The 13,424-nt window shown below is 43.5% G+C and overlaps 1 protein-coding gene across 1 annotated transcript in view; it reads right to left on the bottom strand.

The window, feature by feature from the left end:
- Positions 1-309: 309 nt before the first annotated feature.
- LOC126292157 (uncharacterized) overlaps positions 310-13,424 on the bottom strand; it is a 30,933-nt gene continuing 17,818 nt past the window's right edge. The window contains exon 2 of the mRNA XM_049985996.1: positions 310-1,299. Coding sequence (XP_049841953.1) covers positions 537-1,299 — 763 coding nt within the window. The 3' untranslated portion in view covers positions 310-536. The remainder of the gene's footprint in view (positions 1,300-13,424) is intronic.

The following is a 13,424-nucleotide window of genomic DNA, read 5'->3' on the forward strand; positions in this document are numbered from 1 at the left end:
TTTCAAGAAATGACTTTATTAACTGTGCTCTAATGACACCTGCCACATAATCTAACTTTGTTGTTGCCCGAAAATGCAATATTTAGCAGCGTCAGCAACACTACAATCATAATTAATTTTTGACCTTTGTTGTGGTAGGGTTTTTAGAGCAGCACGATTACACTTACCAACACCTCCGTAGCTCCTGCCTCATCAGGGAAACAAGGTTCCATCCCAATCTGCCAGCAACCGATTCACCTACCACTGTAGGTGTCATGTCCTGAACCCTAAAGATTTCTGAGACTGACAGAAAGACAAAGAAAAGTAAGCTTTTTTTTTATATAATGTTTATTGGGTCTAAGCTAGATCACACATATAGGCAGCAATATATGTTCTTATCTGTATCTACAGTCACAATAATACTTGAAATACGATGTTTTTAAATTCCAGTTACGGACAGAAAGAATATTTGAGTTTGCATTCCAACAATGTCACATAAGATATCTAAAGCGTTAACTGTTTAATAGTAAAGATACTGGAAAAAATTACCAACAGACTCACGAAATAGTACAAGAACTAGATTTGTATTTGTTTTCAATGTCTTTCCACTCAGACCAGCTACTTGTTAAGTTTTCAGGGTTTGTACATAGTCTTTTCTTCCATTTCTTCACACACTCGCACAATGCATTGTACGCATTCTTGGTTTCCGGAGCCTCAGATCCTAACAGCTGCTTGAGTTCCCTGCAGATTTCAACCCTAATTTCTTTCACGTCCTTCTGTCCACAGAACATGAAGAAGCGTTCCATAAAACCGGGATCAAAATTATTTTTAACTTCCACGGGGTCCAGCTCGAAAATACAGCCGCCGGTACGCAGAAGTTCCGCACCCACGAGAGCATCTGTCTCTCGTTCGTCGAAGCAGTCCCAGGCGTTTTCGTGCATGGACACGTTTGTTGAGACCACCAGTGAGTACTCAATACCGGTGTCTCTCAAACGCTTCTCGTGTCTTTTGTAATAATCGTAGTACTTGTGGATGTTGAAATCGGATTTATTATTACTACTCGACGAAAACAGGTCGACTTTTTTTATCTGTTCAGATTCCTTCGACGTAATGTGCTTCAGCTGCACGAACAGGGCGTATTTGCAGCGACTGCCGCTCCAGATCACGGCGACGTCGTTAAACATGCTCATTTCGTAGGCATTGCACGTGACCTTGAATTCGGGAAGCTCTTTTCTGAGACACCGAAGAAAGACCAGCACAGTCACCAGCACTTCGTAATCGAACTCGTCGCCTGCCTTTCGTGATCCTTTCTCTGAGTCCCTGTAAAGAAGAAAGAGAACCCATTAGCGCCGTGTGTTGCCATATGCCAACGTTTGTATCAGTTTCTTTTTTAATCGTTGATTCCAGGACATCGACGAAGCGAGAGTGTTGGCAGCACTGGATTCAGTTCCGCTAGACTGTAAAGATCACTACAATGCAACAATTTTAACAATACATTTAAATTCTGTGGCATAAGCAGTGTTGGCAGTCGTTGTTTGCTGAATGACGAAGAAAAATGGAGTATAAGGTCGAATAAGTATGTTTTACACAGTAACTTACGATAATTTGGTTTTTTAGTATGGTTGTGCTTTAAATACCGAAATATATATTCTTTGGAGGTTACTGCTTCCTGTGCAATAAATTACGTTCATTTAGGCCGTTCGAACGTCGGTGTTGCCATATGGCAACGCTAGGCACTTGTACTCAGTAAATGGACGAATTTTCTCTTTTTTGTTTTAGAAAAGGTTTCTCTCTTGCTGAGGCGCTGGAGATTCTTTATAATGACGATATTGAAGGTGATGTGTTTGTTGAGCCCCAAAATTATTTTCCAAGAAAGATCGGGGATATTTTGAGACAGCAATAGAGGAGAGTGATGGATTATTGTATGTGCGATGGCTGGACAACTCAGTTGTCACAATGATCTGTTTTTGATGTGGTGCACAAGAAGTTGGCCAAGTCTAGAGATTCTCGCAACTAAAAAAGCGAAATATAATGATTCCCAGGCAAAAACTGGTAACCAAATATAATACATATATGGGAGGTACTGATCAGATGGATCAGAATCTAGCATGCTATCGCATTGCAATAAAAAGCAAGAAATGGTAGTGGTGTCTCTTTACATGGATGTTAGATGTCGCCATACAAAACAGTTGGATTTAGTATAATAAAGCAAGAAACCAAACTATTTCTCAGCTTGACTTCAAGATAGAATTAGCAACAGTACATTTCAAAAGACACCAAGCTTTACCAAAAGGAGCCAGGAGACCATCTGCATCAAGGGCATGTTCCGACAGCCGCATATCAGATTCAATTGGGTTTGATGAGACTGACCACCTCATCGAGCACACAGAAGGAAAGAAGAAGAAAAGGTGTGCACAAAAGGACTGTAAATCTATTGCGAGAACAATGTGTTCAAAGTGTAATGTGGGATTGTGTATTGACTGTTTTATTCCATTTCATGTAAAATAATGCGGATTTTTCAATATTTGATTTTTGATTATTAATTGTACTGTGTTATAAAGTATCAATTGTATGATGAAGACTGAATAATAAATTTGCACAAAACTTGTATATGTAATAAGATATTTCAATAACCTATTTATTTTAGTTGAATTTGTAATACATACAAATTTAGGTTGTGAAAGCGCCTAGCGTTGCCATATGGCAACATCAAATATCTCGCTAATGACGGTAATGACTTTTGTCGAAACAAAAGTGTGTAATATATGCCTTTTACAGACATAATAACGCAATTTTTTAAAAAAAAATCACGAAAAAAATAATTCCGACGCTAATGGGTTAATTTTACTCGGAAGGTCTCGCTCTTTAGCTCATTGTCACTTTATTTTATATACACGGTTATTCTAAATGATGGACCGATTTTCGAAAATTCGTATGTATTCAAGTTCAAATCCGAAATGAACAAGCTTTGTATTAATGAAAAGGGGAAGTTTCAAAGTGTTTGGCGGGCGGGTGGTGATGGTTTCCGACGCGGCAGGTAGAGTTCGCGCGGCAAGAGGACCGTATGGGTTCAGAGGTCATCCTCAGTTCGTACAGGCGGTTGGCGGAATTGGTGAAGGCGGAAAGCCTCGCTCGCGGGGTGGAATCAGAGCTAACTATTTGTAGTATCGTTCCCAGAACCGATCGCGGTCCTCTGGTTTGGAGCCGAGTGAAAGGCTTAAACCAGAGGCTCTGACGATTCTGCGGAGAGCTGGGGTGCAAATTTCTCGACCTCCGCTATCGGGTAGAGAAATGTAGGGTCCCCCTGAATAGGTCAGGCGTGCACTACACGCCGGAAGCGGCTACGAGGGTAGCGGAGTTAGTGTGGAGTGCACATGGGGTTTTTTTAGGTTAGAGAATTCCCTCCCTAGGCCCCACAAGACGCCTCCTGAGACGTGGCAAGGTAGGAGTAGATAAAATGTAACAGGGAATAACAATATTAATGTGCTAATAGTAAACTGCAGGAGCGTCTATAGAAAGGTCCCATAACTGCTCCCATTAATAAACGGTCATAACGCCCATATAGTACAAGGGACAGAAAGTTGGCTGAAACCAGTCGTAAACAGTAATGAAATCCTACACTCAGATTGGAATGTATACCGCAGAGACAGGCTGGACAGTGAAGAAGGAGGCGTGTTTATAGCGATTAGAGGTGCAATAGTATCGAAGGAAATTGACGGAGATCCGAAATGTGAAATGATTTGGGTGAATGTCACGGTTAAAGCAGGCTCAGACATGGTAATTGGATGTCTCTCTAGGCCCCCTGGCTCAGCAGCTGTTGTGGCTGAGCACCTGAAGAATAATTTGGAAAATATTTCGAGTAGATCTCCCTACCATGTAAATAGTTTAGGGTGAAGATTTTAGTTTGCCGGATATAGACTGGGAGACTCAAACGTTCATAACGGGTGGCAGGGACAAAGAATCCAGTGAAATTTTTGTAAGTGTTTTATCTGAAAATTACCTTGAGCAGTTAAACAGAGAACCGACTCGTGGCGATAACATATTAGACCTTCTGGTGACAAATAGACCCGAACTATTTGAAACAGTTAACGCAGAACAGCTAATCAGCGATCATAAAGCGGTTACTGCATCGATGATTTCAGCCGTAAATTGAAATATTAAAAAAGGTAGGAAGATTTTTCTGGTTAGCAAAAGTGACAAAAAGCAGATTACAGAGTACCTGACGGCTCAACACAAAAGTTTTGTCTCAAGTACAGATAGTGTTGAGGATCAGTGGATAAAGTTCAAAACCATCGTACAATATGCCTTAGATGAGTATGTGCCAAGCAAGATCGTAAGAGATGGAAAAGAGCCACCGTGGTACAACAACCGAGTTAGAAAACTGCTGCGGAAGCAAAGGGAACTTCACAGCAAACATAAACATAGCCAAAGCCCCGCAGATTAACAAAAAGTACTTGAAGCTAAATGTAGGGTGAGGAGGGCTATGCGAGAGGCGTTCAATGATTTCGAAAGTAATGTTCTATGTACTGACTTGGCAGAAAATCCTAAGAAATTTTGGTTTTATGTCAGAGCGGTAGGTGGATCAAAACAAAATGTCCAGACACTCTGTGACCCAAATGGTACTGAAACAGAGGATGACAGACTAAAGGCAGAAATACTAGATGTCTTTTTCCAAAGCTGTTTCATAGAGGAAGACTGCACTGTAGTTCCTTCTCTAGATTATCGCACAGATGACAAAATGGTAGATATCGAAATAGACGACAGAGGGATAGAGAAACAATTGAAATCGCTCAAAAGAGGAAAGGCCGCTGGACCTGATAGGATACCAGTTCGATTTTACACAGAGGAACTTGCCCCCCTTCTTGCAGCGGTGTACCATAGGTCTCTAGAAGAGCGAAGCGTTCCAAAGGATTAGAAAAGGGCACAGGTCATCCCCGTTTTCAAGAAGGGATGTCGAAAAGATGTGCAGGACTATAGACCTATATCTCTAACGTCGATCAGTTGTAGAATTTTGGAACACGTACTATGTTCGAGTATAATGACTTTTCTGGAGACTAGAAATCTACTCTGTAGGAATCAGCATGGGGTTCGAAAAGACGGTCGTGTGAAACCCAGCTCGCGCTATTCGTCCACGAGACTCAGAGGGCCATAGACACGGGTCCACAGGTAGATGCCGTGTTTCTTGACTTCCGCAAGGCGTTCGATACAGTTCCCCACAGTCGTTTAATGAACAAAGTAAGAGCATATGGACTATCAGACCAATTGTGAGATCGGATTGCAGAGTTCCTAGATAACAGAACGCAGCATGTCATTTTCAATGGAGAGAAGTCTTCCGAAGTAAGAGTGATTTCAGGTGTGCCGCAGGGGAGTGTCACAGGACCTTTGCTATTCACAACACACATAAATGGTCTTGTGGATGACATCGGAAGTTCACCGACGCTTTTTGCGGATGATGCTGTGGTATATCGAGAGGTTGTAACAATGGAAAATTGTACTGAAATGCAGGAGGATCTGCAGCGAATTGACGCATGGTGCAGGGAATGGCAATTGAATCTCAATGTAGACAAGTGTAATGTGATGCGAATACATAGAAAGATATATCCCTTATCATTTAGCTACAAAATAGCAGGTCAGCAACTGGAAGCAGTTAATTACATAAATTGTCTCGGAGTAGGCATTAGGAGTGATTTAAAATGGAATGATCATATAAAGTTGATCGTCGGTAAAGCAGATGCCAGACTGAGATTCATTGGAAGAATCCTAAGGAAATGCAATCCGAAAGCAAATGAAGTAGGTTACAGTACACTTGTTCGCCCGCTGCTTGAATACTCCTCAGCAGTGTAGGATCCGTACCAGATAGGGTTGATAGAAGAGACAGAGAAGATCCAACGGAGAGCAGCGCCTTTCGTTACAGGATCATTTAAAGAAATGATAGATGAACTCCAGTGGAAGACTCTGCAGGAGAGACGCTCAGTAGGTCGCTACGGGGTTTTGTTGAAGTTTCGAGAACGTACCTTCACCGACGAGTCAAGCAGTATATTGCTCCCTCCTACGTGTATCTCGCGAAGAGACCATGAGGATGAAACCAGAGAGATCAGAGCCCACACAGAGGCATACCGACAATCCTTCTTTCCACGAACAATACGAGACCGGAATAGAAGGGAGAACCCATAGAGGTACTCAGGGTACCCTGCGCCACACACCGTCCGCTTGCGGAGTATGGGTGTAGGTGTAGATGTAGATGTAGATGTAGATGTATTCACCTGACGAAAAGTCTTGTTCCTCCTGCCACCGAACTTCACTAATCCCACTATATCTAACTTCATCCTACCCATTTCCCTTTTTACATTTTCTAACCTACCTGCCTGATTAAGGGATCTGACATTCCACGCTCCGATCCGTAGAACGCCAGTTTTCTTTCTCCTAATAACGACGTCCTCTTGGGTAGTCCCCGCCCGGAAATCCGAATGGGGGACTATTTTACCTCCGGAATATTTTACCCAAGAGGTCGCCATCATCATTTAACCATACAGTAAACCTGCATGCCCTCGGGAAAAATTACGGCCGTAGTTTCCCCTTGCTTTCAGGCGTTCGCAGTACCACAACAGCAAGGCCGTTTTGGTTAGTTTTGCAAGGTCAGAGCAGTTAATCATCCAGACTGTTGCCCCTGCAACTACTGAATAGGCTGCTGCCCCTCTTCAGGAACCACACGTTTGTCTGGCCTCTTAACAGATACCCCTCCGCTGTGGTTGCACCTACGGTACGGCCATCTGTATCGCTGAGGCACGCAAGCCTCCCCACCAACGGCAAGGTCCATGGTTCATGGAGGGGGGGGGGGGGGGGTCGTTCGGGGGATTCATGAGGGGAGCTACAGAGGTTTGTGGACCATTTTTCTTTGTGGAAAGAACTGCAATGTAAATCATGTACTTGGACATGTTGGAACAAAGGCTATTCCTTCAAGTTATGGAAGATTTCCAGAGCTTAGTTTTCCAACAGTCTGGAGCTCCGCACCGTAATGGACGAGGCTTTTTTAACGATTCCCTTCATCAGCGCTGGATCAGTCGCAGGGGACTGGAGGACCTGGCTCTGCACTTCTGGCCACCGAGATCTCCTCATCCCACACCTTGCATCTATTTCTTACTGGGTTATGTAGAGGAAGCTCTTTACGTCTCGCCTCTACAAACCACACTGAACAATCTGCAGGACCGGGTCACTGCTGCCGTGCACTCAGTGACAGCAAATATGCTTTCGAGTGTGTGGGACGAATTTGGCTACCACACTGATGTTTGCCGTGCAGCCAACGGTGGCCACATTGAAGATTTATAACACTTGTCACATTTCTAATCATTAAATTATTATTAAAATTACAAATTATTACAAATTATTAAATTTATTAAATTGATATCAAACATTCTGAAAAAAGCTTTGAAACTTCCTCTTTTCGTTGGTATAAAGCTTGTTCATTTCGGATTTGTACTTCAATAAATGCAAAGTTTTGAAAGTTGGTCAATTATTTAGAATAAGCCTGTATTTAGTCCATTGATCATACACAGCACGATCTATCGGATGAAGTCAGGCTTGGCTTAAATCTGGTGTATTCTGATTACAAACTGGAAAACTAAAAATTATAGATGAATCAAGACTTGTTAAATGTGCTTAACTCCATTGGCTCTACTTTTGATATACCAGACAAAAAGTGTTTGCCATATGGTTCAATTTTGTGGCTTCCATTCAAACTACTGTAGCTTCTGCTACATACTTGGATATGTTTCCTACAGCAATTTTCATTTCAGAAACAATTTAGATGTATTTTAAAGTGATTATAGTCCATGGAGGAATGAAATAAATAGGAATTGCAAGAATCCTAAGACGAAACAGCTGCATGAAAAATGTGAAGAAAGCTAAAGAGAAATGATTGTTGGTAGGACTGACTCAGCATATATAGAAAAGCCAAAACAACCTTCAGCAACATGATGTGACAGAAGAAGAAACAGGAATCGCTATAAAACAGATAGGGCATCCAGTATTAAAATCAGAATTTAAAAGAGTTTTGGAAGACGTAAGATGAAATAAGGATGAAGGAATAGATAAAATTCCCTCACAGTTCCTAAAATCATTGGGAAAGTGCTAACAAAACGGGATTTTGGTGTGCAGAATGTATGAGTCTGGCGACATACCATATGACAGTTGGAAAAATGTCATCCACACTGTTTCGAAGATTTCATGAGCTGACAAGTACAAGAAATATCACATAATCAGCTTAACAGCTTATGCATCCAAGATGCTGGCAAGAGTAATATACAGAACAATGGAAAAGAAAATTGAGGATGCATTATATGACAGTCAGTTTGGCTTCAGGAAAGGTAAATGCGGCAGAGAGACAGTTCTGATGCTACGGTTGATAATGGAAGGAACACTAAAGAAAAAAAAAACAGGACACATTCATAGGATTTGATGACTTCAAGAAGCCTTTGACAGTGTCAAATAGTGCAAGATGTTCGAAATTCTGAGAAAAATGGGGGTAAGCTCTAGGGAGAGACGAGTAACATACAACACGTACAAGAGACAAGAGCGATTACGAGGAGTGAAAGACCGAGAATGAAGTGCTCGGATTAAAATGTAAGTCAATGATGTAGTCCTTAGCCCCTACTGTTCAATCTTTGCATCGAAGAAGTAATGAAGGAAACAAAGAAAGTTTCAAGAGTGGAAACAAAATGCAAGGTGAAAGGACATCAGTGATAAGATTCGCTGATGATATGGCCAGCCTTAGTGAAAGTGAAGAATTACAGGATCCACTGAATGGAATGAACAGTCTAATGAACACAGAATATGGACTGAAAGTAAATTGAAGAAAGACAAAAGTAATGAGAAGTAACAGAAACGAGAACTTTGAGAAAATTAACATCTTATGAATGGATGAAGGAGGTCATAAAAAGCAGATTAGCTCTGGCAGAAAGGGCTTCCGGACCAAGAGAAGTCTACCAGTATGAAACGTAGGCCTTAATTTGGGGAAGAAATTTCTGAGAATGTACCTCTGGAGCAATATGGATTATGGGAAAAGCGGACCACAGCAGAATTGAAACGTTTGAAATGTGGTGTTACAGACAAATGTTGAAAAATTAGGTGGAGTGACAAGGTAAGGAATGATGAGGATCTGTGTAGAATTGGAGAGGGAGGAAATATGAGGAAAACACTGACAAGGAGAAGGGAAAGGATGATAGCACATCTGTTAAGACATCTCGGAATGACTTTCATGGTACTACAGGGAGATGTACAGGGCAAAATCTGTAGAGGACGACAGAAATTTGGAATACTTCCAGCAAATAATTGAGCACGTAGGTTGCAAGAGCTACTCTGAGATGAAGAGGTTGGCACAGGAGAGGATTTCGTGGCGGGTTGCATCAAACCAGTCAGATGACTGATGAATCAAAAAAAGAAAGAAAGAAAGAACATTCGTTTGTAAAAATATTCCAGAAATAGTGTTTCCTATTTTTTAATATCGTTATTCTCAACTAGAATCATATGTTTTGCTCTAAAAGCACTATTTTTTTAAAAAACTCAATAGTGGGTTAACAAAATTTTCCTGGATGACCGCTAAAATCAAGTAAAACAGTTTATCTCTTACATTTTTGGAGCTATCTAACAATATTCCAGAAGTAATATCATTCAATACTTTCAGAACATCCAAACAGACAATAAACAAAACCTAAACTATGGTTTTTAACCCTGGCACGAAGTCAGTGATTTTACAGACAATAGCACAAGATTCGTCGATTTTCGCACTTTCTTGCGACTGTTTATACACTATAATCCTTTTACATCAGCTAATTTTATTATGTTCCTTGAAAATAAAGTGTTGTTCCCCTCACCCTTCTCTTTTTAACATTTTTGTTGTTTCATTGACTGCTACGCCAATTCACCCATTTTCAACTTCTAAAACAATCATGATAAATAAAAAACAAGAAATTCGCAGCTTTTTCTCTATTATCTTTGTGGTCACAGATTACTCTATTATTTCCATGTGCAAAGCCATTCATTCTGTTCACATACAGAGGTTGGTGTTAAGAGGGCTTATGTCCTTGACTTAAGTTCTACTGACACTACATGAAAACCTGAAACCTCACTGTTTGGGCACGGCTTGGTAGGAGTAAAATCCTTTTAATACTAATGTATGTACACTCCTGGAAATTGAAATAAGAGCACCGTGAATTCATTGTCCCAGGAAGGGGAAACTTTATTGACACATTCCTGGGGTCAGATACATCACATGATCACACTGACAGAACCACAGGCACATAGACACAGGCAACAGAGCATGCACAATGTCGGCACTAGTACAGTGTATATCCACCTTTCGCAGCAATGCAGGCTGCTATTCTCCCATGGAGACGATCGTAGAGATGCTGGATGTAGTCCTGTGGAATGGCTTGCCATGCCATTTCCACCTGGCGCCTCAGTTGGACCAGCGTTCGTGCTGGACGTGCAGACCGCGTGAGACGACGCTTCATCCTGTCCCAAACATGCTCAATGGGGGACAGATACGGAGATCTTGCTGGCCAGGGTAGTTGACTTACACCTTCTAGAGCACGTTGGGTGGCATGGGATACATGCGGGCGTGCATTGTCCTGTTGGAACAGAAAGTTCCCTTGCCGGTCTAGGAATGGTAGAACGATGGGTTCGATGACGGTTTGGATGTACCGTGCACTATTCAGTGTCCCCTCGACGATCACCAGAGGTGTACGGCCAGTGTAGGAGATCGCTCCCCACACCATGATGCCGAGTGTTGGCCCTGTGTGCCTCGGTCGTATGCAGTCCTGATTGTGGCGCTCACCTGCACGGCGCCAAACACGCATACGACCATCGTTGGCACCAAGGCAGAAGCGACTCTCATCGCTGAAGACGACACGTCTCCATTCGTCCCTCCATTCACGCCTGTCGCGACACCACTGGAATCAGGCTGCACGATGTTGGGGCGTGAGCGGAAGACGGCCTAACGGTGTGCGGGACCATAGCCCAGCTTCATGGAGACGGTTGCGAATGGTCCTCGCCGATACCCCAGGAGCAACAGTGTCCCTAATTTGCTGGGAAGTGGCGGTGCGGTCCCCTACGGCACTGCGTAGGATCCTACGGTCTTGGCGTGCATCCGTGCGTCGCTGCGGTCCGGTCCCAGGTCGACGGGCACGTGCACCTTCCGCCGACCACTGGCGACAACATCGATGTACTGTGGAGACCTCACGCCCCACGTGTTGAGCAATTCGGCGGTACGTCCACCCGGCCTCCCGCATGCCCACTATACGCCCTCGCTCAAAGTCCATCAACTGCACATACGGTCACTGTCGCGGCATGCTACCAGTGTTAAAGACTGCGATGGAGCTCCGTATGCCACGGCAAACTGGCTGACACTGACTGCGGCGGTGCACAAATGCTGCGCAGCTAGCGCCATTCGACGGCCAACACCGCGGTTCCTGGTGTGTCCGCTGTGCCGTGCGTGTGATCATTGCTTGTACAGCCCTCTCGCAGTGTCCGGAGCAAGTATGGTGGGTCTGACACACCGGTGTCAATGTGTTCTTTTTTCCATTTGCAGGAGTGTATTTATGTGTCAAGATCCACATAATATACACTACTGGCCATTAAAATTGCTACACCAAGAAGAAATCCAGATGATAAAAGACTAATCATTGGACAAATATATTACACTACAAGTGATACGTGATTAGATTTTCACGCAGTGAGGGTGTATAGGTCCTGAGAAATCAGTACCCAGAAAAACCACTTCTGGCCGTAATAACGGCCTTGATACGCCTGGCCATTGAGTCAAACAGAGCTAGGATGGCGTGTACAGGTACAGTTGCCCATGCAGCTTCAACACGATACTACAGTTCATCAAGAGTAGCGACTGGCGTATTGTGACGAGCTAGTTGCTCGGCCACCATTGACCAGACGTTTTGATTGGTGAGAGATCTGCAGAATTTGCTGGCCAGGGCAGTAGTCGAACATTTTCTGTATCCAGAAAGGTCCGTACATGACCTGCAACATGCCGTCGTGCAGTATCCTGCTGAAATGTAGTCTTTCGCAGGGATCGAATGAAAGGTAGAGCCACGGGTCGTAACACATCTGAAATGTAACGTCCAGTGTTGAAAGTGCCGTCAATGCGAACAAGAGGTGACCGAGACGTGTAACCAATGGCACCCCATACCATCACGCCGGGTGATACGCCAGTATGGCGATCACGAATACACGCTTCCAATGTGCATTCACCGCGATGTCACCAAACATGGATGCGACCATCATGATGCTGTAAACAGAGTCTGGATTTATCAAAAAAAAAATGGCGTTTTGCCATTCGTGCTCCCAGGTTCGTCGTTGAGTACAGCATCACAGGCGCTCCTGTCTGTGATGTGGCGTCAAGGGTAACCGCAGCCACCGTCTCCGAGCTAATAGTCCATGCTGCTGAAAACGTCGTCGAACTGTCCGTGCAGATGGTTGTTGTCTTGCAAACGTCCCCATCTGTTGACGCAGGGATCGAGTCGTGGCTGCACGATGCGTTACAGCCATCCAGACAAGATGACTGTCATCTCGACTGCTAGTGATACGAGGCCGTTCGGATCCAGCACGGCGTTCCGTATTACCCTCCTGAACCCACTGATTCCATATTCTGCTAACAGTCATGGGATCTCGACCAACACGAGGAGCAATGTTGCGATACGACCTGTATCAAAGTCGGAAACGTGATGGTACGCATTTCTCCTCCTTACACGATGCATCGCAACAACGTTTCACCAGTCAAAGCCGTTCAACTGCTGTTTGTGTATGAGAAATCGGTTGGAGACTTTCATCATGTCAGCATGGTGTATGTGTCGGCACCGGCGCCAGCGCCAACCTTCTGTGAATGTTCTGAAAACCTAATCGTTTACATATCACAGCATCTTCTTCCTGTCGCTTAAATTTCGCATCTGTAGAACATCATCTTCGTCGTGCAGCAATTTTAATGGCCAGTAGCGTACTTCACTACAAAAGGCGAAACTGCGCTTAAGCCCTTTTAACAAATCATGATTCATATATTTAAGTTCATGTATTCGTGTACTGAACGGAAGCAGCGATCCTGTAGATAGTCTTCAGTACACTACAAGATCAGAAGTACCCACACACCCGACGTAATGCGGAATTGACCACTAGATGTCATGAGTGACGGACCCATCACCATAAATGGATTATCTATAGAGAAGCGGTGACAGCGGTGTGGCAGGAGGGCTGAATGACTTTGAATGTGGAATAGTAATTGGATGTCACTTGAGTAACAAATCCGTCAGGGACATGTAAAGCCAACTATTGGTGATGCAATTGTGACGTGGAAATGCGAAGGAATAACCGCAGCAAAACCAAGACCATTCCAATCATCATAATGACGGAGAACTCGTGGAGCGTACGTGCAAAATATCAAATTA

Source organism: Schistocerca gregaria, chromosome 9 (genome assembly GCF_023897955.1).
Source record: "Schistocerca gregaria isolate iqSchGreg1 chromosome 9, iqSchGreg1.2, whole genome shotgun sequence".
In the NCBI taxonomy this organism is placed as follows: domain Eukaryota; kingdom Metazoa; phylum Arthropoda; class Insecta; order Orthoptera; family Acrididae; genus Schistocerca; species Schistocerca gregaria.